Source organism: Pseudopodoces humilis, chromosome 3, assembly GCF_049639895.1.
Source record: "Pseudopodoces humilis isolate 2021_Gansu_Grassland_sample_001 chromosome 3, ASM4963989v1, whole genome shotgun sequence".
NCBI classification, from domain to species: domain Eukaryota; kingdom Metazoa; phylum Chordata; class Aves; order Passeriformes; family Paridae; genus Pseudopodoces; species Pseudopodoces humilis.
This window is the reverse complement of record NC_142202.1, coordinates 39,883,237-39,910,090: the sequence shown is the minus strand read 5'-3', so window position 1 is coordinate 39,910,090 and position 26,854 is coordinate 39,883,237. Positions and strand designations below refer to the sequence as shown.

Sequence of the window (26,854 nt, the reverse complement as noted above, 5' to 3'; positions counted from 1 at the left end):
CTCTGTCCATGAAATGTTTACCTGTTGGGGCAGTCATTTCCCATCTCTTACTGTCTTCAAGCAGACACAACCAGATGTAATGTCTGGTTTGGATGAACACCCCGTGGAAATGGCCTACACAGTGCAGGAATGGTCCCATCACGACGCTGCAGGTGCTGCTGCCAAGCCGAGCACAGTGTGCCAGTAGCATGTGACCACTGCATGCAGAGGCAATAAGGGCAATCCTGGGAAACATGAATGTGGCCAGGGTACCCTTCTCCTCCTGGCCTTTCCCAGAAGCCATTCCCATATTCCAGGGTGCCATCCTTCAGCAAAATCTCCACCCACCTTAGGTTTAACTTCTGGCTAACTTCTGCACTAAACAAACTGTGGACAAATTGACACAGAGTTTTTATGCCCAAATTTAAATGGTGGCATGACACTCCCTAAGACTCACATTTTTACAGCTGTTATCCTGTAACAAAGCCCTAAATTCCCGCTTCCCAAAGTGAAAAATAGCTGGAGGTTTCTGGAAATATCAGTCTTGCTGCTGTGAGGCATTTAGCAGGCACCATGAAGCAAATTCAATAGATTTGTTGTTAAGTGGATGGACTGTCTTTCATGATCAAGGCTGGGATGCTCAGGAGAGAGATTAAATGTCCAGCTCCTTGACAGTTTTACCTGCTTATTAACCTTGCACCTCCTTTTCTTCTTAAGACCAGCAGACCCAAAAGGAGTTGACCTCAGATAATTCAAGTCATGGGCTCTGAGAAAGCACAGTCTGGTTCCTGATTTTTTTACTACTGTTTCTTCTTTCCAGGTCATGCATAATGAATTTCTGGCTTTTCATTGAAAATGAAAAATGAAATCCCTTTTTGCAGACTGCTGTCGGAAGAGTGGGCTATAAACAGTAGTTTTTGTTTGGATGGCAGACTGCATTGGAACTGGAGCAAATGACATGATTGACAATGAACTGTCAATTACAGCTGAGGAAAGGAAAGGAAAGGGAAGAAAGTGGATTCCAGATCTTTTTCCTTTAATATTAATTAGAGATTAAACTGAACAAAAAATGTGAATTTTTTAATTGCAGATTTTACCAACAGCACAAAATTAATCCTGGGGTCTGAATTCTGCTAGCTTTTCTATCATTTGCCTGCAATAACACTGAGTCATTAATCTAGGAGTGGACAAGCATTTCAGAGTGCAGTTCATCCTTTTTTCTGCTTATTGGATTTGTCATGACAGGTGTATGTATCAAAGGAGTTTGTTCTCACACTACAACTGCACCACTGTGGAGGGTAGCATCTTTCTATTTCTAGAAGATGTCTAAGGAATAATTCAATTCTTCATCAAAGAAACTCAGTTGAGGAAATGACTAAATAGTTTTTAATGAAATTAAACCATTTCCTTTTTCTTTATATTTGCCAGGCATGTGTACAGAGTATTTACATCTCTGGGGTTCTTAGGAGTGTGAAATTTTTAAAGATGATGAAAAACTAACTACTTATTAATAAGAAGAGAAAGAAACACAGTGTGACAGCATTTCATTACTAGTCTCTCTTGTGTATTACTTAAGTTCCTCCACCTGAGGAGGTGTTCAGATGAAGATCATACTAGGGATGTGGCAACGTATTTTAAGAAAAGGTCAGTGGCACCTGGATTAAATAAAAAATTAGTTATTTCAAATAATTTTTTTTTTTCTGAAATCAGAAAGAAAGTCAATAGAAGCTCATTCTTAAACAGCTGTAGAAGTGGTTTCTAGTTAGTTCATAGGTACTTATGAAAGTCTCAGGAGGACGTGAGGGGTTGACAAGTAGTCAGAAGCATGGATATGTATCCAGGCATGAATATCTAAATCAGTGTTTTCACACCTTGGAGTCCATCTCCCTCGTTCTGTGGATTATGCACTCCCTCTGAATCTCTGTGTGTTATGCAGTGATTCTTCATACCTGCCAGTCACATTTTGCTGTGCTGAGCCAATGCTGTGGCCAGTTTAAAAAACTGGTGATGGAATGTGGGAGCTTATTCTTTACTGGGAAAGAGAAATAATGAGGCTCTGCATTTGAAACTTTTAGGGCTAAGGAGTGCAGTTCTCATTTATGGATGTGGGAATGATATGGAAGAAAAAAAATCCTCAGCTTCTTACACCTGTGCAAGATAACAAACATATAATGATCCTAAGTACCCAGCCTGAAATTTAAATGCTCCAGTTAGCACTATAGTATCCAAAGTCTCTTTTAAATGCCTAATAAGATGTCCCAAAGATAAATTTGAATATCAAAACTGGAATGTAAACTGGGAAAACTGAGACCCTGTTCCCATTTAAACAGATGATGGAACTCACTTTTACTTTTTCAAACAGTACTACCATGACTTAGAATGTACATAACGGCTTAAACTTCACCAGAAGTTATGGACATTCTGATAGAAATGGTCAAAGGCAAGATTTGAAATTTAACTTTCTGTCATTTCCCACTCTGGTTGGTTTCTGCCAGAAAAGGTCATGGTCAAGATACATCATCCCCAAATAATTGGGGGACCATGGTAAAAGATAATAATTAATACATTTCATAAAATTAGAAATAGTCTTGAAAAATCCAGAAGGATCTCAAATCCTCCAAGAGATTCACTCTCTATGTGTATACAAAGCAATCACTGTGATTCTTACAATTTTCTTAGATCAGCTTTTGCCAGAATTGTGTTTTGCAGGCTACAAGATGCAGGTTTTTGAAGGAAGAGGCGTTCTGCCTGGAGCAGGCCTTTGTGTTTCACTGTGTTGGGCTGCCCTGTGGTTTAGTGATTTGGCTTGGGTTGTAGTAGCTCTCTCAGAGAACTGGAGCCAGTGTGGGATGAAGTCCATAGATGATATCTGCTTTTCCTGGTCCGCAATGATTTCATTTATTTACTCTATTCAAGAGCTTGGGGGGAGAAAATGTTTTAGGCAGTTTACCTTTTGCTCTTCTGTCGTCTAATTTTTATCACAAGTGAGTAAGGAAATGGAAAAGAGAGTCATCAGGGTTGTGTTCAAAGGAAGTGCCTTTCACTTGCACAAGCAACTTCTTTGTTTCCATCCCCTCCCAGAAAAAAAATTTGTGATTATAAATCTTTAGGTGGTGTGTGACTCACGATGAATCTTAAATCCCTCCCTAGTAGTGGAGGATGTGGGTTAGGGATTCAAAATACAAATGTAGCTCCAGCAGCACTTAAGAAACTACAGATGGGAGAAGGAATTAAGAGGCCAGAGAGAATATGGTAATGATAATGAAAAGAGAGTGCAATTCCTAAATGATGTACAGCTCTGAAACATTTTCCAATTTTTAGACCTCACAGGATGAGCTGTGCAGTTGTTAATTCCATGAGAAAGCGTGTGCTTGTGACCCTATTGCTTTCTGCAGCAGAAGCACTGCAGTTCTGAATTAAGACAAATAAAGGGAAGCTGGGAAGTAAATAGCTTTCTCAAGGTGAAATCCTAGCAACAGAAAAACCTTCAGTAGGTGCTGAGTGCTCTTGTAAAGTTCTGTGCAGACAGAAAAAGATGTATGTTAATTACTAGGTTGATACTGTTCAGCTGATGAGTGACACTTCCTGCTTAAAATTGCAATTGGCTTTTAATTATTTGGAAGACTGGCTTTCCATGGTGGCTCACAGCAGTTATTCATCTGCTTTCCTCTCCAAAGATATGGAGCAGTTTTACGCAAGCAGGAACTTTTTATGGTGAAATGGCCATTAATTATTGCAGAGTCATTTCCAGCCTCACCGTTTCACTTTCCCAAGGAATCATAATTCAGCCACAAATATATCCTTTATGTTAAGGCTAATACTATGCTACAGAATGTTCTGTTTCAAGAACCTTTATTTATCAATGCAAAATCAAATTCAAACTATGGGGATGTGTATCTATCTTAGATTTGACCATGTGCTTTGTATTACAGAAGTTAATTCCCCAGAAAACACACAGTTAAAAAGAATCTTTCTGCACTCAAGGAGCTGGACAAACATTCAGTAATGTCCAGTAAACATTTTGAAAAATCAGCTCATTAGGAAGTCGTTTTAAGAGCTAACATAAAAGTGCATATTGCAAACAGTCATAAAGTTGAACTCTCCAGTTCTTATCATGACTTGAAAGTTTGCATTAAATGTTATATTTATGCTCAGACATGTTAATTATGGGGAACTGTCTGTGGCAACTAATTCGGCCCTTTGAAACCTGAGGACAAAAGCATTGCTAGAAAGGAAATGCAGTCTAGGTACTGCAACATGGAGCAGGGAGTCAAATTGGAGCTCTGTTTTCCACACTGCCATCAGCATGATGTTCAGTTATGGCTATTTCAGGCAGACATGATGCAAAGATGGCTGAAATCAATAGGGTTCTTTCCATTAACCTCTACAGTCTTTGGAGCAGGTCCAGACATCCTCACCTAAGTGTGCATGTCTGTGTGTGTATGAATGCTTGCCATGGAGCACGGCGTAGCAATTTCGTAAAGATCTCTGAGAATGAGTTAAAAGGCCCCAAAGTCCCTCATAATAAAGGCAGGATGTATTGGGATGAATTTAAGGTGCCTGTTGCTTAAGTGATCCCCCACGTGACCCCTCAGTCACCAGCAGAAACTCGTACACCTAGCAGTACTTACCTGTTACATACCTTCCTCATGTTTTCCTTTGTTTTGTTCCCCAGTTCAAGACACATGTAGAGCTTCAGTGTGATTGCCCACCCATCCACAGTGCTTTCTCCCTAGCATCTTTTGGTGGGAATTTCATGTAACCATCAACTGTAAACCCACTTCCCTTTTACCAAGATATGCTAAAAGAACAAATCTCTCGTTTAGGTTGTAAGGACCAGGCCAAGCCAAGCCTGTTGCTCAGCTCAGTCTGGCAGCACATCAAACACATTGCTGGTTCTTGACAAATAATAAATGCTAAAGCAGCCAGGGCTTCCTAGCAGCTCTTTGTGCTGATTGCCATTGCTGCACCACTGAAGTCACCCTGTTTCCTGGTCTTACCATTGCACATTCCAGTCCTGCCCCTGGACTGGTGAATTTCCAGATGCCCCAGCTGGAATACTGTTCCAGTCTATGGACTAAAGGTTTTCAAGGACCATTTGTGTTTATATTCAGGATTCCAGTAGCTAAAATATGCAGGGACCATCCAGGGCACAGATTTTAAGCCGACCAGGAAAGCAAGAGCCAGAACCACGGCTACGTCATCCTTTTCTGTCAGTCCAGCAAGGATAGCCTGGAGCTGAGAGAGGACACCCTAAAGAAAGCAGGGGAGTCTATCTCCAGATGCTGAGAGTGTGCACATTGATGCTGACAGTGATCTGTTTTTCTCCTTGTAGAAACTGTACAGAAAAGAAATCAAGCCGCCTTTCAAGCCCGCAGTGGGGCGGCCAGAAGACACCTTTCATTTTGATCCAGAGTTCACATCTCGGACCCCCACAGGTTAGTAAGGTGGCACATGGGCAATATATCTTTTCAGTTAGTAAATTCATGCTTCCTCTCCCCTCCCTGTTCCAACACATTCTATAAGTCTGATCACCTGTGGCACTACAGGGTTTTGCCATATCCATCAAGAAGCAACAACTGGTTTTGCTCTTCCAGCAAAAGAAGCTCATAAGTATTTCACTGACTTCATACTAGCTTGTCTTCAGTAAGAACAGATTTCACATTTTTAAAGGAAAAATAACTATTGTTTTGCTATTTTATTACTCATCTTTGCTTACACTAGCTAAATATAAGTATTTTAAATTACCTTGGCTTCAAAGAACTTTGTATCTCTGCAAATTAGTATGTAATTATATATTGCATGGATGTTTTATTTAATTATGACATCCCATGGACTGTTAATGTGTGGTTAAAAGCAATGAAGAATCATCAAGTTCTCAGGTCAGCAGAGTTATGTCAACAGGAAATTTGGCCCACAATATTTAGAAAATGCTTGCAGAGAGAATGTTGTTCCTGTCACTTCCTAACAGAAATCCCACACTATACTACACTTTATATATGAAGGTGACTGTTGCACAAAACTCAGTCTTTCCACTCTTTTAAGTGGAAAGCAAGAATATCAATAATGTCAGAGTGGTAATCCCACTTAGAATGTTGCCTCCTGCTAGACATGGGTAAGTTACATAACATTTCTGCCTGTGATGTACCTGTGTAAAGAAGTACCCATTTATATTTTCTAAAGTGTAAAACTTGAATTAGTCGTTTTTTGTAAAACAATCTGAAGGTGGTAAACACTGTAAATGTCACATACTATCATGGTAATAATCAAGTATCAAGTCTCAAGCTTCAGTCCTCAAATTGCCCCAGAACTGTTGCAGTGAGAGGGAAAGAGCTGAGCTTTCATTATGAAAACATCTATATTATAACACGTGAATCAAAGCTGAGATTTCCTGCAGTTTTTGTTCAGGCTTGTCATGACCTACACCATTTTATCTTAAAACTAGCCCAAACTTCTATTCAAAGCCTATCTCAAATTTCTTTTCATGGAGTTTGAAATAAGGGTGTCTACTCCAAATCTTTCTTCAGTCAGTTTTTTTTTTGGTGTTTTTTTTTTTTTTTTTTTTTGCAAAGATATTCTGACTTTTACAAATTATAAAAATATTACATTCTTGCTTTTTCAACTGGGACATCTGCCTGTCTCCCATATATGTTGGTCATTTTTTGATATTCCTGTTCCACTGCAAAGAAACATGCTCTTAGGTTTCTAGACATTTCACACATCTGATCTTAACTTTAATGTAGATTTTCAGAGACAAATTTCAGTGATTTCTCTGAAATATTGATGACTGCAAGTTACTCTGGTCTTGAGGGATGTGTGCTGTGGTGCTGACATGGGAAGTTTCACTGATGTGCAAAGAAGCATTAAGAGTTTGGATTGCTTTGGAAGTTCACACTCCATTGCTTGTACTGATGCCTGGGGCTGTGTTACACTCTACATGCTACTACTGTTGCCTAATTAAATTTGTAATTTTGTACAAGAGACTGACTTGGAAGGTTTGTTTTCGGGTGGTGGCTGGGGTGGGGAGCCCAGATTCTGCTTTGGGCTACCATGGATATGGCTTGAGAATCAAATATTTCAAAAAATAGGTTTAACTTGAAGTATGAACACATTTACACTTTCAGAAAGATGGAACAGCCCTTGCAGACTGGTAGAATATTTTGCAGCCCCTGACTGTTGACTGGTTGGATCAAACAAACTGGGGAGAGTATCACAAATGTGTTTAATACTGGCTCACATTGCTGATGGAATAGAGCAATAATACTTTTTATTTTGTGGCTTTTCTATCAGGGCATAGACCCCAAACAAACTAACCCTGTTACTGAGAATATCCTCAGATCGAAAGCACTGTAATAATTCCAGCTTCATGATCATGCAGTTGTGTTTTAATAAAGCTGTTAGTCACTACCAAGGAGATACAGAAACATATAGTAATTTTACACTGTCTTTATGAATGAGTTCTCCTGTCTGAAAGCAAGTCTATGTCAAAGTTTTGGATCCAGTAAATCTTGTCAGTGCAGTGATTTGCTGTACCTCAGAAACTTCCTTTACCCTGGAGGCTGAAACCACATTCTGTGGATTCTTGACTTCAGATCTAAGTGTGCCAAAGATGTGGTTTCTGATGCTGACAGATCATTTATGTGGGTATAGTTTCACATCACTTTTTCTCAGAGATCTGTCCAAGTTGGAGTTGCTTTTTCTGGCCATTTGCTTCCTAAATTCACCACTGTGGACCCACATCTCATTTGTGGTGACTCAGGTCCTTCCAGGGAGCCAGAGTGAAGCAATCTAGGCTAGAAATGATGATTTGAATAAGGATCAAACCAAGATCATTCTTATGACCCAACTTAGATTTCAGTCCACAAATGTTTGTACTGCTGTAATTGATGGGACAGCAGGCGGTAACCAGCAGGGATGTTTTAGGCTGTCTTTACTGCTGAGAAAAAAGTAGTTAAAATTTCACCTGAAGTATCTAAATATCCTCCTGTGCAAATAAGATGTTTGCTAACCCCAGTGAAACTTAATGAAGGAAATTTCTTAAGAGTCATGAAGCCTTTGAAAACCCTTAAACTTAGATACTCTAGTGGAACAAAGAATTATTACTTTTTCACAGAAAGAAAGATAACCATGATACATGATGGGTGCTTGTAAGCGGATCTGATTCAGATCTATGAAATTATTCTGATTTATAAGGCCCAGAAAAATGATTTAGGTTTCTGAACTATCAGTTAATTGACATGATTTATGCATAATTTTGCACTTAGCAAAAATGTTTTAATGGGCAAATCAGTTGTTGGTGATGAATATTTAATGGCGAACACCAAATCATCAATAGTTCATCTGCAGTATTTGCTGAAGCGATTGGCAGTGAATTATGAAGGAACAGTTATTTTTAAATAGAGCTGACCTACTGCTTTAGTTTCAGAGCTGGATCACAGCTTTTCTGTGGTTCAGAAATGTATTATTGTCATTCCATTTTTAAAAACAAACATTTTTTTTTCTCTTAATTAATCCCTCAAGTAAAAATCACTGTTATAGATATATAGCCAGGGTAGGAAATATCCAGTGATGCAAGAGGTCTGGTGTGATTCATCCACATATTTCATCCATGCAAGGAGAGTGAATGTCCATCAAAAACACTGAGATAAACAAAAAACCCACATCATTTTACCAAAAGACAATCTTCTCCATCTGAACTCTGCTTGCTGTCCAATAAGAACATACTGACTTCTGACTCCTGTGAAAGCTGAGGCAGCTTTGTGATGAGAAATAGAATTAGCTGCATTGTCAGTTTTGTTTATTCCCAAGCAGATATATATTGGTTTTATCAAGTTCTGACTTTTGCTCCTCTACCCATTTGACCAGTAGATTTATAAAGGGGGTGTACATGCTAAAAAGTACACATTCTTACATATTTTCAGGGCCTCAAACAGGTGAGTCAGATATAAAGCTCAGTGGGGATTTATTTTCTTTAGATAACTGGGTATTTACACTCTTTATTATAGGGAAATAGCTTTCTAAAGAAAGTTTAGCTCTATGACTTTGTCAGTAAATCACATGGTGAATTGGAGGAAATGTGAAAGGGAAAAAAAACCCAAAACAACCCACAAGCCCCCCCAAAAAACCAAATAAAAGGTTAGCAAATTTCAGTAATGCAGGTTTTATAATATGCAGCCAGTTGCCAAGGAATGGTTTACAAAGTGATTCTTCTTGCTCAGTAAAGTATCTTGGATAAAACATACACTGGGAAGAAAGATCTCTTTAAATCTTTTGAGAATTTTAAGTGAAGCACAGCTCTGCTTGCTTTGTCATGCTGATTCTCTCACTGAGCAGTGGTGCAGGTACAAAGAATTTCTGTCTGGTTATTTCATTCCAAAGGTAGAATAACCCAGGATTTTTTTGACCTTTAACCATTCTTTCCCTCCTTTTGGAATGCCAGGGGAAGGAATTGGGGGAATAAAAATCTCCTAATCACATGAAGGTTAGTTAAAACAATCCTAGTAATTTTTTTCTGCCTGAGGATAGGTCAGCCACTGTTTTTCCTGGAGTAGATCCCAGCTCCTAAAGCAGCTCCAGAAGATTCCTATAAGGCCACAAACCATGTAGTATTGTGCTTTTACGTTGGTTTCATGCATCCTCTGTATTGTCCTGACCCACACAATGTGCCACTTCAGTCTTTGTAATTTCTGTAGCCAATTTCTCTAGCCAAGCCATTCTGTAGCTGCAAAGGACAGATAGAGCAGCCTGCAGCTTTCTTCCACTCCCTAGAGAACCTCTGCTGAGCCCTGCAGGGTGCCCTGCCCTGGGTCTCCTCACCGAGCCTCTCTGCCCTGTGCCTCCTCTCTCTCTCTGCACTCTTGGCACAGGCAGTACTTTGCCTAAGAATGAAGATGGCCTGTGAACAAAATCCCTGTATCCAAGAGGATATTGCAAACAATACCCCTGCATTGTTCAGATCCAGAGGAGAGGGATGGAGAAGGCACACCAAAGCTGTGATATAGAGGTATATATATAGAGGTATATAGAATTATATTTCCCTTGTCAGATCTGCTATTGACTAGCAGGGGTGACTTTGTCTGTTGCGGTGCCATGCTACACCTTTCTGTTCTTTTGTGCAGCTCATGAGGCCATTCTTTTCCTTCTCCTACAGATTCCCCAGGTGTTCCTCCAAGTGCCAATGCTCATCATCTTTTCAGAGGGTTCAGCTTTGTTGCCTCTAACTTGGTGCAGGAGCCTGCACAGCAAGATGTGCACAAAATCACCGTTCACCCAATTGTGCAGGTACTGATGCTGGTTATATTTCACACCTGATGTGCAGATATGCATGTGTGTATTTAAACTGCCCAATGTTCTCACTGGTATGTCACATCTTCCTAGTGTAGGAAGGAGGTGTTTTACATGCAGCACATAGGTGTTGGAAAACGAGAATTTTTTGGGAAGTCTTTTATGTATAAAATGTTCCTCACCACCTTGGCAAAGGAAAAAGGAACCGCACTTTGTCACAACTAAAATAAAAAGTACTTCTCAATACCTGAAACAGGATTCCAGTTGTGCATGCAGGGCAGGTAATGAAATACTGTTTTTTCACTGAATGCATTTTATTCTCAACAGTTTTGTCTTGGATTATATGATCCAGTCAGTCTGTGCTGGCAAATGGGTTTGAGCTACTGCTATAGGCTCCCAGAGACACAGAGCTCAACCTCCTGGGTGTAAGAGGCAGAGCAACTCCTGTTGCTGTCCAAGAACCTGGGTGTACTCACCTAAACCAGGGTGCTTGATGGGGGAATGTACCAGACACTTGATTCTTTGCTGCCGTTCCTCTAAAAAAACCTATCCAGTTGTACTTTAAACCAGAAACAAATTGCTACAAAAGATTTGATACATCAGAGGACAAATGAGCAGGGAGAAAGAACTGGGCTGCTTAAAGGTGCAACCAATTTTCTCACTAGGAAAAAGCTCCCTCTCCTACCCACAGGCACAGGTATCAATACCTCAAGGACAGAGACCCTGCCTGTGTTTTTTATAGGTTTTTATCTCTATTTTAATTATTTATGGTGGAATATGTCATACTCTTAAAGATGCTCTGACGCCACAGTAAGTGAAATGTTACCCAAGTGATTACATCCCAGAAATGTTATATATATTCCTGTGATTTGCTTTGCAAAAATGTGTTGAATATTGACATATGTACATCTTAAAATTTATCAGGTTCTGTGTGGACTTTGCTAGCAAGGCTACATTTTTAGACAGAGGATTCTGGAGAATTTTTAGAGGTGTTGGTTGTTTCTTGAGTCCTTGGATGGAATTTGCAGCAAAGCCTCAGTTGGGGTTCACCATTGAATCTGCCAAGACATTTTCCAAAGAACATATGAATTAATGGCTTAAAATATGAACTTCTCTCTCACAAAGAAACTACAGATAAACATATCCTAGACAGGACCTCCTGATCTGGAGGCACTCCCCATATATGGGGTATCTCTCTTGGGCACTGTGAAGCTATTAGTATTTTATATGTTATCTGCCCCTCAGTAATTAGAAATCAGTTTATATTGTCAAGATAGGAACATTTGTCAGGAGGTTTGGCCCACAGTTTCCTATGAATTTCTAATATAGGATGATTTTCTGCATTCCAGAAATAGTTTAGAAAACCCCAGCGGTTTTTCCACTGCTTCTACACGGAGAATTCATCTTACAGACTGGAAAAAGGTAGAAAAGAAGAAACACATTTCCTTGATTAAGTCAAGAGATTCATATTTTTTTAACTGGATTTAGGAAGCTGCTAAGGACAAGAGAGCTCTGTGAATGAGAGGGGATCAAGCTGCTCTTTCAAGGGGAGGCTAGTCCTTGCTTTTACATATCCATGTCCTGATTGCCTTGTTTATTTTGTCTTTCCCTGTAGCAGTTACATGGCAACAACATTCATTTTACTGATGGATATGAGATCAAGGAGGACATAGGAATTGGCTCCTATTCAGTGTGCAAAAGATGTGTTCATAAAGCTACAGAAACAGAGTTTGCAGTGAAGGTAAGAAAGTCTCTGGTAAATGCCAGAAATGCATCTGAGGCTGCTCTGCCAGCCAGGGCAGCAGTGGGGTCGCTGGATATTTTGTTGGCTTATTTCTTGTTGCTGGGTGTCACTTGGTATCTTTCCTGTTTTGTAAGATGGCAGGTTTCATGGTAAGTCTTTCATATTTTTGCACACTTCAGTCCCACCATGTAGAATTCCTCAGTGGAAAAAACCTTTGCTGTCTTGCATTGAAATCCTGTTAACCACTGCAGCCATGCTCATTACAAACTGAATAAGATTTTTAACATAGCCTACACTGAATCATCATAATTTTAAAAACTGACATATAAAATTATTGCAAAGTTGGAAAATTTATTTATTCCTCTTTCTCAAGTTGTTTAGAACTCACTTTTTTTGTAATTAGACAGGTTTTTCAGTGAAAATCATGACCACATAGAAAAACTCAGATTTCCCTTTGTCTTCTCCACCTTCAAAATGGATGCTATCAAAAGGAGTGAAAGTCAATCTTCAGCAGAGATTTAAATATTGATTTGGCTGGGCATCAAAGACAAGTCAGTGAACTTCAGACTTGATCAAGCAACGGTGCATAAAACAGAGTCATCTCAGCCACAGAGGCCAGGGAGCTGCTGAGATGAGGGAGGAACTTCAGTAGAACTGCTTTGGAAGGCCCTGCTCAGAGAGCTCTCATCATCTCTATTCACTGCTATTGAATAGACAGCATGCAGCCATTTCAGGGGGCACTACAGACCAGTGGCAAGTGGTTGTGAGATAACAGCTCAGAGGAAGAGTTTCAAACATGCACTTTAAGGAAGAGTTTAGCAGTGAAAACACTCAATATGTTAGAAAAGTATTTCATGGTTTTGTTCTCATAGCAAAAGGGGTAGGATTAGATTATAATATGGAATTTTAAAAGGCAGAGGAAGTTAGGTCAGATCCATTCCCTCTGTAGCATCTCATGGGAACAGATTGCAGCACAGAGAGAAGTGTAGTTACCAAACTTGCAGCAAATGAGGGGATCTAGCCAACTGCCACTCTACTTGTGCTGTTTTAAAATTTTAGAAAAGAGATGTAAATTCTGCTAATAAATGAGATTGTCTTTGCTATTTAATGAGATGTTGAAAGCTTAAGAAAGTGATTCAAACTGCAGTTCATGAGATAAATGACCTCCAGATAGTCAATAGAATAATATTAAACATTTTATTCAGTCTTATTTTCCACTGCTAGACTTATGGCAATGCAGTATCCATGAAAATCCATGAAACTTTTCATGTTTCCTCATGATGGCCAACCAAAATCTGGAAACCACTATTAACCTACAACCTGCTGATGTCACTGTTCAAACAATGGTTGATTTTTCTAGGCTACACCATAATTAGGAGCAGATCTGTGGGCTTGCATATGAATGTGCTACTATTTTCACTTCTAATGAATGAAAAAAAATCAGAGCTTCTCAGTGCCCAGGTCATTTGTCAAGAAGGTGTGGTTCTGTATAATTTAAATACATCCATGGTGAACAAAATGTATACTAAATTTAAGTGATAACTTCAATATTTCATTTATATCAAGTATTGTGGACAGATTTATCAGTGTGAAACCAAAATAGAAAAACCTCATCCCTTGAAGATGTCTGAGTGCCTGAACCTTACAGGGTCCAGCAAGCTCAGCAGGCTGGGTGTTTGGGGTACCTCAGGGGATCCAGAACAAAGCCAAGGCATGGAAACACTCAAAGCTCCAGAAGAGTTCATCACTGAGCTTGCTAGGTTTATGCTCTTTTACAATGTTTTCATATTTCCTCTTTTTACTCCTTTCTTCCTCCACTTCTTACAACTCTTTTCTCGTTAAGTAAATATGTCTTGATTTTGACTGCCAGTGTAGGCAACATGTTCAGCATCTCAATTTCTGACACAGTGTGAGTCAAATGCGTAGCACAGATTTGGGGTTGGAGACAGTTGGCTGGTTTCTGTTTGTTCTGTCTTTCCAGCACATTTAGTGCTGCCTCTTTGGCTATTAGTCCTACCAGTATATTAATTTTATTTTTCTTCCAATTTTATTGTAATTTCATAATAAGATTTTATCATTTTGTTGTCATAGTAGCTCACATTCAAAAAAAATTGCACAATGCCACCCATTTCAAGTAATTAGCACAGGAGTTGTAACTGATATTATCATAATTATATATCAGTCCCTTGTGACACGCATCCTTTAACTCTCTCTATAAAAATCACTGTAATTAGGCTCTTTTCATTTCTGTTAGTAAGTATAATTTTCTCAGTGTTCTCTAGTACATAACATTCACGGGGAAAAGTATCTGCAGTGATAGTTTGTGTGATAGGCAGCAGCTCCATTTGCCTTACACCACCTCACTAAAAGCTCTGTCTTTCAGAGGAACTGCCAACACGTCAGAGAACATCATCCTGTCTCCCTCAGGGGATGCTGGTGATAGGGAAGGAGTTAAGGAAATTAACCAAAGGATTGGTGGCATCACTGAGGGAAGACACACACCGTGTCACCGTGTAAATAAATAATCCTTCCAAGGAGCCTGCCACTCACCTTGTTTGCTATTGTGTGGTGTCTTACTGAGACAGGAGATTACCTGGCCAGAGTAACTCGAGTCCAGAAGCAGAACATATTTATTAAAATGCAAAACACTTCATCCCTTTTCCTTTTGCTGCTAATTGGGGGCATCTTGTAGAGATAACTAGATGTCTAGCATTGCAAAGAAGTTCTTTCCTGGTGTTGTAAAAGCTTTTGAACAGATCTGGAATTTCACTCTTTTCAGAGCTCACTGAGATTAGGCACGTTGCTCACTGAGGAGTTTTTGGAATTTCCTCCAGACACCTCTCTGCACCTGTAGGCAGCTGTACTGCCTCTGTAAATCCAATCATGGAGCCTGCTGAAGAAGAGAATTTTCTTGCAACCTATTCCCTCTTCTTCTATGTCATCTGTAAAAATGAAATGCTAATAATAAACTCAAAAGCTATTTTAGACATGCCCTTGGGCTCCTAAATGCAATATTTCAGAATTCAGACATATCTCCACTTCTCAGAGCATTTCACTACCCTGCAAGAGAAAACCCTGTAGATAGTCAAATTTCCTGCAAATTGAGTTTACCCTGGAACTAGTAACCACCTATCTAGGTCAGTGCAGGTAGATGTTGGTTTAGCAAGTCCATGTGTCCATATTGCACATATGTACTCTGAGGAGCTTTTGAAATTTTACTCTTAACTTTCTATTTCATTCCCAAGTGAAAAAAAGTAAAAAAGCTCTGAAATACAAGTAAAGATTTGTTAATTCTTCTGAATCACAGAATATTCTGAGGTGGATGCTTCATAATACTCTGGTAGAAAGAAGAAAGGTGGGGAAAAAAAGAGTTTTTCTCCTCTGATAGACTTCTATTGTGTTTCACATTCTTCTGCTATAATATTAATCATCTTGACTACAGCAGGCCTAATTATTTTTAATAGGAAAGAGAACTGGCATTGTCAGTCATAGTTACAAACTGCACATGGGTATAAATGTAATAGTGAGGTCAGACGCAAAGGAAAATCAAATCAAAGCATTATGTCACATCAGTATCTATAGAAAATAAAATAATTAAGTAAAAGAATGATGTTAGAGGACATGGTAGGGGTTTCTGTGGGGGGAAGAAAGTTTGCAATGAAAGCCTAAACAGATTAAGAGCTCTTGTTTGGACCTCAGAGTTCTTGGTGAATCAGATTTTACAGAACCTTACAGAGATGTGATGCAATTAGCATATTCTAAATGTTTTTCTTTTCTTAAAACTATTGCACAGCTTTGAAGCTTGGAGTGCTAGTGAAGCTTTCAAGCTGGATTTTTGGATGTGCTTCTTACTGATGCCAGATTAAGTAAGTCAGAAAGGGACTTGATTTCATCTCCCTGTTTCTAAAGGTTTATCTATTCAGATTGACTCCTGACCCCCAGGAATGATTACTCATGGATAATAGCCAAGTAGAAATTTCTGCTGCTGGGCCAGCTCTGTCCCCAGTACTGCCCCAAATATTCAGAGGTAGGTGGTTTAGATGCCAGATTCAACACCTTGATGTCAACTAGCTTTTTCTCCTGGTCAAAAGAACATCCAGCTGGTTAAGTCTTGCAGGTTTTTAGTCCCTCCATGCTGTTAGAGGCAAAGCAAAAAACAAGGTTGTATATCCTAAATACAGGATATACATTATTCCCTCCTTTGAAGAAGAAAAATACAATAGAGACAATCTCAACTGACAAGTCCAATTTTTCAGATGCCAGTGTTACAGTGGAATTTGGATCTTGAAACACATGTGAATCTCATGACTTTTTCCTAGCTCTGTAATGTACTAACCAACTGTTTGGCTCCAGATGTTCCACAGTTGTGAGCAAAGCCAAAGTTTGCAGTCTGTCTTCCACTGGGATAAGTTAGTTTATGCTAGAGTCCAAGCGAATCCTACAGCTCTTGTGTAATTCTGGCAACTGCAAAGCACTGAAAGCACATCTCTCTAGCATGTTTTGGTGTTTGCAGACTGGAGGGAAGGTGCATTTTAATTACCTACAAAATTTTGATACCAGCAGAGAAGTGATGTCAGCAAGCTATCAATAAATAGAAATCAGTAACTCATGAGAGCTAGTGTTAGCAGGCCTGTGTAATCAAACTGGTTGTATATGTCTATTTAATTTGCTAATAACAGTGAGTGACATAGTCACCAAACCCCATTTAAATTCCAGAGTTTTTTCATAATTTCCTTAAACTTCATTTTCCTCTTCATTAATTTCATGATCTTAATTTGTTTTTTTCCAGGTGGTTGGTGTAAGTAGATAAAATTGCACACTGATCTGAAGGCACGAGGTTACTCAGTAGTATTTAGTGGCTCTACATTTTTTCCTTAGCCTCCACTATGTCTAGGTCAGGAGTTTAGTGCTGAATGCAGTAAAGAAAATAGGAATCTTTCTTTGTGAAATAAGAAAACAAATAAAAAAATTAGCCCAAACATCATTAAAACTCCTTGAAAGTTAAGGTGTCTGTAGATCTCAAGAGATTTGCTTAAAATTGTCTCTCCTTAACTATAGAAAGTCACTAAAGTGAAACAGACAGTGGAAATTTCAGGGAAGGCTTTGTATCTATTTTTGTCTCTTTGGGATCTGGTGGAAAATGGATAAATATATCGGTACTTAAATAGGAAGGTCAATGGAAAGTTTGCTAGATGACCTCAGATTTCTTGGCCCTGAGACTGACAGCTTCTCAAACCAGCAGGTACATGTTCACTGCTTGTCCAGCCTTTCCCCACTCTGCCTGCACCAGAACTTGGTACAGAGGTCAGGCCCCAGGGTATGCGCACTAATCTCCAGCTCAGAGCCACTGGTAATACATCCCTTTTAGATTTAGCTTTTAAATTTAGCAGAAGTTACCTGCTGCTGGAGCAGAGCACTATCATGACTCTGCCAGAAAGAGGATAGGCTGAATGGGCATGGATCAGATGCTTGTTCAGTCCCTAGTGTTGCAAACCACTCTTGACTTTGCTGGGTGGCTGTCTCAGTCAGGTTTGTATGAGTAGACCTCTATCATGTCTCACACTTGGGGAAAAAAATGGCACCAAGAAGAATATAATGTCATGCAGAAGGACCTCATTATAAAACCTATTAGCCAAGTGAAGGGAAATAAGAGTGCCAGCTATGCTTCCAGAAGCCTCTAACTGTCCTTGCTCTTCTCCAAGATGGCTTTTCAAATTATCTATGAAGAGCATATCTTTTGTCTCTGCAAGATCATACTAATGATACTGAAAGATACTTTCCAATATTTTATTGAAAAAGTATCTCTGACCAGTCATGCCAAAGTTTTTCATTTCTATTTGCTTTCCTTCCCTGAATATGTAATGCAGCTATTCAGTGTTCTCAAATAATTCATAGGATGGAAATACAAATATTTGAATACCAGCATAAGAAAAGCATTTCATAAATATGTTGCTAGTGTAGTTACAGTTTTATTAATAAAATTCATATGCAGATTATATAATCTATATGCATATAGATTTCTATCTTACTACCATGCTTGCATACAAATGAGTTTTTCTTGTAGTACCTGAATAGGAATACTAAACCCTGTGAGATCATGTGCTCTTTTGGTATCCATGGTTTAAGATAGAATATGAGTAAATTCGACAAAATCTATAGCAGAAAATATGCAAGAATTACAAGGCACATTCTAACAAGAGAGCGACAAATAGGAGTAAGACAGACGAGAGCTCGGTGGGATGCGATCAAAATCTATAAATATCTCTAAGGTGATATAAATGATGGATGACAACCATCATCTTGCTGCTAAAGACAGCAAGGGAAGACAGAACGTCTTGAAGCTAAAAAAAGGGAGTTTCAGGGAAAAAGAAGTCTGAGTGTGAGAGCAGTTGGTAAAGCAAACTCTTCAAGGAAATGACCGAGATGTCTTCCCCTTCACATGCCGAGCAGCTGCATTTCTCATATTAGTGGAAATGTAGCCTTACAAAATGCAGAGTCAGAGATACAAGACTCTTCTTTACCTTGATAAACTACAGAGAACACTTACCAGGTTTTCCCATGAAATTTTGTTTATAAAGCTGGGCATCAGGAAATAATGTGGACCAGACACTTGGGTAAAAGATGGTTTTGAGCGCCTGAAGGATTTTGGCATATCTCAAGCTTTTTGGCAGTGGGACATCAATTTTGGTAGCCTACAGGGTGCCATTTAGGAGATACAGGCTTTAGAGCAGATTTAAGCACAAATCTTTGCCCTTCTTTGAATTTGTAAAGGAAGGGCTGTTTTCTGTCATGCTCTGCAAAGAAACCAGCATTAATAGCCCTAATAAGGGCTAGTTACCATACTAAGAGTGATTGCAAACAGCATGGATGGTGTCCTCTCGATGAGATGGAAAGAGAAAATGATTTACAATAAAATGTATGAAGCAGCAAAGGATGATAGATTATTGTTGTCTATGAGGATCCTATGTGAGAGTATTTTTGAAGGCACTTATGTCTGGTCTGTGAGAGTATTTTTGAAGGCTTTCAAGGCTTTCCCATTTCTGACTTCTACCCTGGACCAGGGTCATTCTGTACACTCACCATAACAGGAGGCAACATAGCATATTTTATACGGTGTCTTCATTTCATAAGATTTGGGGTTTCCAGAGTACTTGCAAAAATTCAATGGGTCTCACTTTTCAATTGTTTTGTGCATTCACGTAGGAGTTGAACTCAGTGATCCTGATGGGTCCCTTCCAACACGGTATATTCTGTGATTCTATGCTTTCTTCCAGATAGTCTCCTCATAGAAGTAGGTCAGCTCTCCAAATAGACACTGCTTGAATAGCCCTGCAGCTACAGCTTCAGAAAGGCTAGGCCAGTACAGAGTGCTGGACTCTGCTGGAAGGACATGGGAGAAGGCAGGGCAGAGGGGCAGGAGTGGCTTGAGCTTTACTACAGGTAGCCAGCTTGTTTCTAGCAGCAACAGCCATTGCTGACTTTTGGGGTAAATGGGGGTCAAAGCTATTGCTTAAATTCTTCACAAAATAATCAGAGAGGGCAGGTAGAAATACAGAAATGTGTGCAGACCACCTCTTAATCTCAGCTTCAAAGCAAATCTTAAATGTGTAGTGGTTGTACATCTCTGGTTTACAGATTCCTGCAGCCTTCTTCCCGTTTTGTCACAAGGCTCTAAAGTGTCTCTTTCCTTGGCATGGCTGGACCTCTGAAAAATGTGAGAATATGGTATTTCTCTCTGCTAACTAGATCTTTTCTGAGACTTAGGATCAGGCAGCATAGTAATATCACATTTCTCTTCACTAACTTGCTTGCCAAATACCTAAATTATTTTGGACAGAATTTGGTCCTTTGTGCCTCTGTTTCTCTTTTGGGGCCATTCAAACTGTGTTTCTTGTATTTGTGTTCCATACTGATGTAATAATTCTTCCCCTTTATAAGTTCTAAATGTGATACACTGGTTTCCATCCCTGAAGCTTTTTGTAGAAGGTGAGAGCAGCATTGCAGTTATTTTACTGAAAACTCATCAGTCTGATCCAAGGATATGTGCTGGGCAGAGCAGACTGAAACACAGGCAGAGCTTTTCCCACCAAACTATTCTGCTTCCAAAACTGAAGACATCTCCCTAAAATGAGCTTTTGTGTTTCACAGGTGCTATTGAAATAAATTTGTTAATGTTTCTGCTCTGCTTAAAAAAATGTGTGCTACCATGTAAGTGCTAATTAACAAGAGCAGTTAATTAACAGTTCCAGCTGACAGCTTAGGAGTGCTAAGTCAGCAAACAGTGTCAGCAAGTGACCATGCTCTGTGTGCAGAAATGTTTAATGTCTCACCTGCACAGCTTGATCAGATGGGCAGTCCTCATTTCAGAAAATATTGCTAATTAGGCCTGTTTCTTCTAATAGTCATTTTTCACTATTTTTCTGAAGGATTTGAGCATGGATAGAGGGAATGAATTTCTGAAGCTAATCAAAACTAATAGCACAGCAAATAGTCCCTCAGAAACTATTAGGCTTGGAAAAGTTCTCCTTGGAGACCTCTTAAATGTAAAATTATACCATGTTCTTTTAAATAATATTAGCCTTTCTGCAGTGATTTTCATCCAGCTTGAGTTATTTGACATCAAAAAAAGGAACCAAATTAAAACAGATGCTTGGCATGAATAGAGCTTATTTTTAGAAGGAAATATTGCTGAAATGGAAACCTGTACATTTTCCAGCAGCACAGAACTGCAGAACTCTCTCTCTGTGAAGACATTTTCATTGGAATTAGTATTGTAGCTGAAACTGTCAGGTTAAAATCTCTGTGTGCTGTCACACCTCCTTTTTTCAGAAGAGAAGAAATCCCACCTATAGTCAGTTCCACTAATAGTGCCCTGAATTTTCAAATACATCACAATGTAGATATAATATGCAAAAGACCACAAAATTAATTTTCCTTTTGCTCATCTCTCCCTTCCCAGAAAAAAAAAGGATTTTTACAGAGACTATCACATCACACTATGTAATGAACCTGTTCTTGAAGGAGATTAACCCATGCTTACTCTCCAAACAGACTGTAGAAAGAACTGTATATAAGAGAAAATAAAGCAGCTCTAAAAAGCATATAAAACTCCCTTCCTCCTCTATGCTTTTTCACAAAGCCATTCAAAGTTCCCTAGTGCTGGTCAAAAGGAGCTTTACATCATCCCACTGCCTAAATACACTGGCAGCCTCAGGCGTGGCTGTATCAGGTGTGACAATGCCCAGGTGTCTGCCCTATCTTCTGCTGGACTTTGTGTTACTGCAGCTGGGGCAGCAGACTGGGACTGTACCAGTAGCTCAGCTGCCCCAGTTCATACTCTGGTGCCTCAGTTTCAGCTGCCAGGAGAGGTCACTTGGGGCAGTTGAAGACAAGGCAGAGGTTGATCCCATTTGGGACTGGGGGGAAAAAGGGCTATGCCATATGCTTCTGCAGTATGACCCACCAAAACTCCTAATTCAAAGCTCTTCAACCAACTTTTTATCTATTCCTATGCTGCAGGGTGTACCTTCAATGCTTCCCCAGCTTTGTGGGTTTTGTTGTGGAATAAACCCCTAAAATAAAGTGGAGAGGTTTTACTGCACAGAGAGCCATGGTCATGGCACACACCACATGGTGTTAGGGGTTAAACCGCTGTGACAGTGTTGGGTGCATTCAGCTTCCCCAGGAAGGCAGGTGGCTGCCATCACCCATTTCAGCTGACATGATCAGACAGCTTTTGAGCCCTCTTCCACTTAAAGAGAAAAATCAAGTCAGAGCCAAGAAAATGTTTTACTACAGTCTTGTTTGGTCATTAAAGATGCACGAGGTCCTTTCTCCCAAGCACAGAAAGACCCAACAGAGCAGTTTCCTTGCTGCTAGCTTGAGCAAAGCCTGGCCAGAGCCCCATCCTTTCTCCTCAGGCTTGTATCACTGCTCTTCCCATCAGTGCATCTCATGTTTCTTTTCTGTCCTTTTTCTCACTCTCTTGCTTCTCTCTCTTATTTCTTTTAGGCTGTTCGTTTTCCAGACAGCAAAGGCAGTTAAACTGTCTCCTCCCACCTCTTGCCTTTTCCAATCTCACAACAGTAGTGATGGAGAATTCCATGTGAGAAACTCAGCCATTCTCCATTCTTCTCGTGGACAGTCATGCAGATTAATTTCAGTGTTGGAAAAGGCAATTTGTATTAGCAGGGCTGGTTCACTGAAAGTGGATTAGGGAGTGCTCACAAGTACCGTTTCTTTGGCAGGGCTGTAAAGGCTGCAGGTCCCAGCTGGTGGGTGGTATCAAACAGCTGAAGGTCCCTAGCATAGCTAGGTCCAGAAGAGATGTATCTACGTAGTTGGAAGCATGCAAATACCTTCACCAAAAGGCAGCAAGCAAATATATATAATGTCTTTTTAGCTGCTGTTACAATTTCAGCAAGGTTTTGCCCATACAGAATTTTATTGATACTCCCTTTAATACTCATCAGTCTGCTCTGGCAGGGCTAAATCCATTGAAAACCCATTAGTAAAGGAGAATTAGATTATTTTTTTCCATGCAGAAGACTTGTAGAATGACTTGTAAAAACTGGACGGATGCATTAATTGGGATCTTGAAAATATTCTGTCCTGATCCTTTCTTCCTTAATAGAGAAAGTGTTCAGTATTGTCCTTTAAAGGAGTTCAACTCATATTCAAATATCATGAGGTTATTACCCTAAATCCCACTGAGGAAAGAAAATGCACTTTTTCCTTTCAGTTATTCACACAAAGGACATGATAGTTAAAGAACAAACAAATCCCCTATCAGAACAAAGGACACTATTGACTGTGCTGAGCCTATTTTACTCCGAAATTCTTTCATACACTGTTTGACACAGACCAGTTTCTGAACAATCCCTGGGCGTCCAATGCACAGAAAAATGTCTATTTGCTTTATGGCTCAGTTTCTTTCTCTTCTTAAGGGCAATGGATGACCCTTGTGCATCATAGCTCTTCTGGGGCAAGGTACAATGGAGCTCATGGTACATTTTCATTTAAGTTACTTATACATTAAGGCAGCTTTTTGAATTGGTCTTCTTCATTACACATCTAAAGAGAGAAACAGAAAAGTAGCATCATTACATATTACTCAAATTCTCAGGACTAGTAGCTGGGATCTTCCCTTAATTCTGTAATAGAGAGTGTTTATATGTACATTTTAGTTGAATTCAAATCAGAATGAGTTTCCTAAAGAAAAGATGTCATTGCATGCATGGGAAGAGCTGCAGGAGGTTCATGGGCTCTCCCAGAGGAGAACAGAGAAGAGTCTGTATTTATGCAAAATACAGTGTCTAAGAGGAAACAGGGACTGGGGTGGCAAATGCTTTTTTTTACCACAGGAAGTTCTGGGTGGATTTAACAGCACACCAAAAAACTCTCTGAAAGTGTTGTAAATCACTGCACAGACTGCCCAGGGAAATGGTGAAGTCACCATCCCTGGAGGCATTTAAGAGACGTAGATAAGGCACTTTGGTTTAGTAGTGGATTTGGCAACGCTGAGTTAATTGTTGGACTTGATGATCTCGAGAGATCTTTTCCAACCTAAATGAATCTAGGACTTTGTGAAAAGGAAGATCAGCAGAACTGAGTATCACAGTGGAGCTATGGGGCATATTTAATGGACTGCTGTGGCCATTGCAACATACAAATAAAGGAACTGTGCATACTGCAGCCAGTCTGAACTGCAGAGGGATTTCTGCTGAAGTTGCAGCAAACACCTCCTCTGCTGCTTTAGCAGTCATGGGCCAAGTGTAAGTCACAGGCACACTGAAGAGAGGCACCTGTCAGAGTGACAATCTCTTGCTGTGGAGGAGAAAAATGGTTCTGGTCTGTCCAATCAGACTGCCCAGGGACTGAGAGGAATTTTGCCGGTCCCTTCACAGCTCCAACAACGTGGTTTGTGGTGCAGCTTGGGGCAGCTTAGTGGAACTGTCTTGCAATTTATATTTACATAGCATATTGTGAATTAGATGCATTAAATTGCTGCTGCTGCTGCTACTACTACGTCAGTAACAGAGTGCTTCAGATTCTGTTTGTTTTAGTTTTGTCAATAGCTGAGACTATTTTTGGTTTGGATTTTTTTTAGGCCATATATATGCATTTAAAGTCCTGCATTATTAATAGTCGCTTAAAATTTTCCACAGCTCTGGATATTTCCTTTCACAGGGAACTGCAACAGAAAAGGAAACTGGAAAATACAGCTTGCTACACCAGTTTAGTGATAGTGGTACTTCACACTGGTGGTAATGCTTGCCACAGTAGGTTCTGCTGGTTTGTACAAGGCAGGCAGATGCTGACAGGGGCACACCTGAGTTACTGCAGTAACTTGACAAGAGGTTTATCAGTGTAGCCAAGGAGGTGGCCTTGAGGATCTTTTCGTATTTTAGGCTTACTGGTTGAGTGGGACACATTCAGTCACTGTGGTTGTACTCACATGGAGTTAGTTGATTTGGGCTGCATTGGCTTCTTGATAATGCCTCAACAAGACTGGGAGAACAACAGCAGAAATTTTTATTTCATTCACCTATTCTTGAGGTTTTCCTTTATTTATTCAAATGTGGACAACAATCATTTACCTGCAACAGCTGCCTGTTGCACTTTCATTTGTCATACTTCTATTAATTCGGAATCAAATCACTGATATGGCTTCAGAGGCATACCTGAGCCATGGACAACTACTGACCATCATTATCACTCCACATACCTGCCAGTCATGATGTCTATGAAGCCTCTGATTTATATTCAGTTATGCATTACTATGGCTAATGCATAAGATACTACTCATGAATTTATATCATCACAATTACACCATGAAAAATGCAGGCATTTTATAAAAAAAACAGACAGGCATTTATCCTCATTAGCAAAAGAGGTTTTTAAAAAGCTGTTTTTTCCCTGCTAACACCGTCATTTAAAATCTGTGCTCTGTGCCTAGTTCTTGGAGAGTACTAACCACATTTAAGTTTGGAAGCCTTGAAATCCAAGGCAATAATGGAAATTATTTTCTAAAAATGCCACCCATTCCACTTTGGTAAACCTGTTAGTCAAAAGTACTGCTGTTGTTTTGTAGCAATGAGAAATAGAGCCAAAATAGTGCACTCCTAATGAGTTTCTAGTAGAATGAGCCTTTTGCCATTTCTTGTGCAGTTACTTTTGAGATTCCAAAATGCAGAGACTTCCCTTAAGATTATTTTTTGTTCCATATTTATAATTTACATCTGCACAGTGAGAAATATTAATCAGCACTCTCAGCTGGACAAATGACTAACGCTCTCCTGCCAAATATAGGTACCAGAATCCCTGAGGAGAAGTCATTGCCCTCCTGATGGCTGGCTTTCCATGCAGTGATGCTCTCTAAGCAGCAGGTGTCACGTTTTTCTAAGACCTGCTGCAACAAAACTAAAAAGTTTGCATGTCTTACTATATTTTCTAATAAGGCAAAAGACGCTGACTACATAAAAGTGATCTGTGAAGTAGATTTCTTTCCAGTTTAGGAAAGGGTAGAGAGTTTGGTTACATGGTCAAATACAATGTCTGGTCACTCTGTTCACTACAATAACTTGGCCCAAAGAACCAAGTGATTGCCAAGTTTCAATTCAAACCTCCTCTGACAGTAAATGTCCATACATTTTCATTTCTGACATATACATATGACAATTTATTTTAAATTATCAGCATATTTACAAGCATATGCCAATGTTACAATTCTATCAATTTTTTATGTCAAAAAGGTCATTTTAAAACTATGATTATTTTAATATTCTCAATGTTGTTTGATTTCTAAATGACACTTCTTGTAACTGCCATTATTTATGGGTAAACAAAACTGTAGGCATCAAAAAGAGGGCCTATGCCTCCAGAATCTAAACTAATTATTGCTCCATCTGGCTTTGGCAGACAGTCAGCATGGCTCACATTTGCACATGGTTTGAGCTGTCCTCTCCTAGAATAAATGATTAATAGAAGAATTTTGAATAGTAATTTGTTTAAACTGTAGGAATTGTTCGTTTTGTGCTTAATGCTGCTAACTGGTATTTGACTACTGTCCTTCATTTATTCCAGATAATTGATAAGAGCAAGAGAGACCCCTCTGAAGAAATTGAGATACTTTTGCGGTATGGACAGCATCCAAACATCATTACTCTTAAAGATGTGAGTAGTCTTTGAGCACTTCAGCATTAAATGATTTTCACCTCATAGTCAGGCTCATTTATTGGTCCATGTCTGAAAAATTCTTTAGTTGAAGGTCCAAGGTAAAACCAGACCCATTGAAATCAAGAAGGAAAACATGACTTAACAAATTACTGGATAGCGTTTGGAAAGACTGGTCAGGTTATGCATTCTATTCATACAGATTCATTCTATTCATATAGATTCATTCTATTCATATATACTGTAACAAACCATAAATAAAACCAAAGGGGCACAGTGCTGGAGAATGAGAAAATGTGTTTGGGTTTGCAGCAGCATTTAAAAGGAGATCTCCCTAGCTGGGTGTTTTGGGGCACTGCTGAATACACACAGTGGTGCTACTGGATAGGGGGATGATGTTTCTTGAGCAGTAGCCATTCCTGTGCAGCCTGTGATACCTGCTTTGCTGGGAAGAGGAGAGCTTACAGAGTCACTAGGATTTCCCCCAGTAGTGTTTTAATGCCAGGGACTTTTTGCCTTCTATTCCAACAGCCTGAGATGTCATTATTTTTCTTCAGCATTTCATATGAAAAATAATCCTTCACTATGCTTAAATGAAGCAATGGCCTTTAGTCAGAGGTGTTTTACTTTAGCTGCCTGAAGTCTCACCTAAGATTTTCCACACCATGTTAG

The 26,854-nt window shown here is 39.5% G+C and overlaps 1 protein-coding gene across 1 annotated transcript in view; it reads left to right on the top strand.

Moving 5' to 3' along the window:
* RPS6KA2 (ribosomal protein S6 kinase A2) overlaps positions 1–26,854 on the top strand; it is a 158,487-nt gene that overhangs the window by 119,217 nt on the left and 12,416 nt on the right. Inside the window, exons 12-15 of the mRNA XM_005526944.3 lie at positions 5,315–5,417; positions 10,130–10,260; positions 11,879–12,004; positions 26,093–26,182. Coding sequence (XP_005527001.1) covers positions 5,315–5,417; positions 10,130–10,260; positions 11,879–12,004; positions 26,093–26,182 — 450 coding nt within the window. The remainder of the gene's footprint in view (positions 1–5,314; positions 5,418–10,129; positions 10,261–11,878; positions 12,005–26,092; positions 26,183–26,854) is intronic.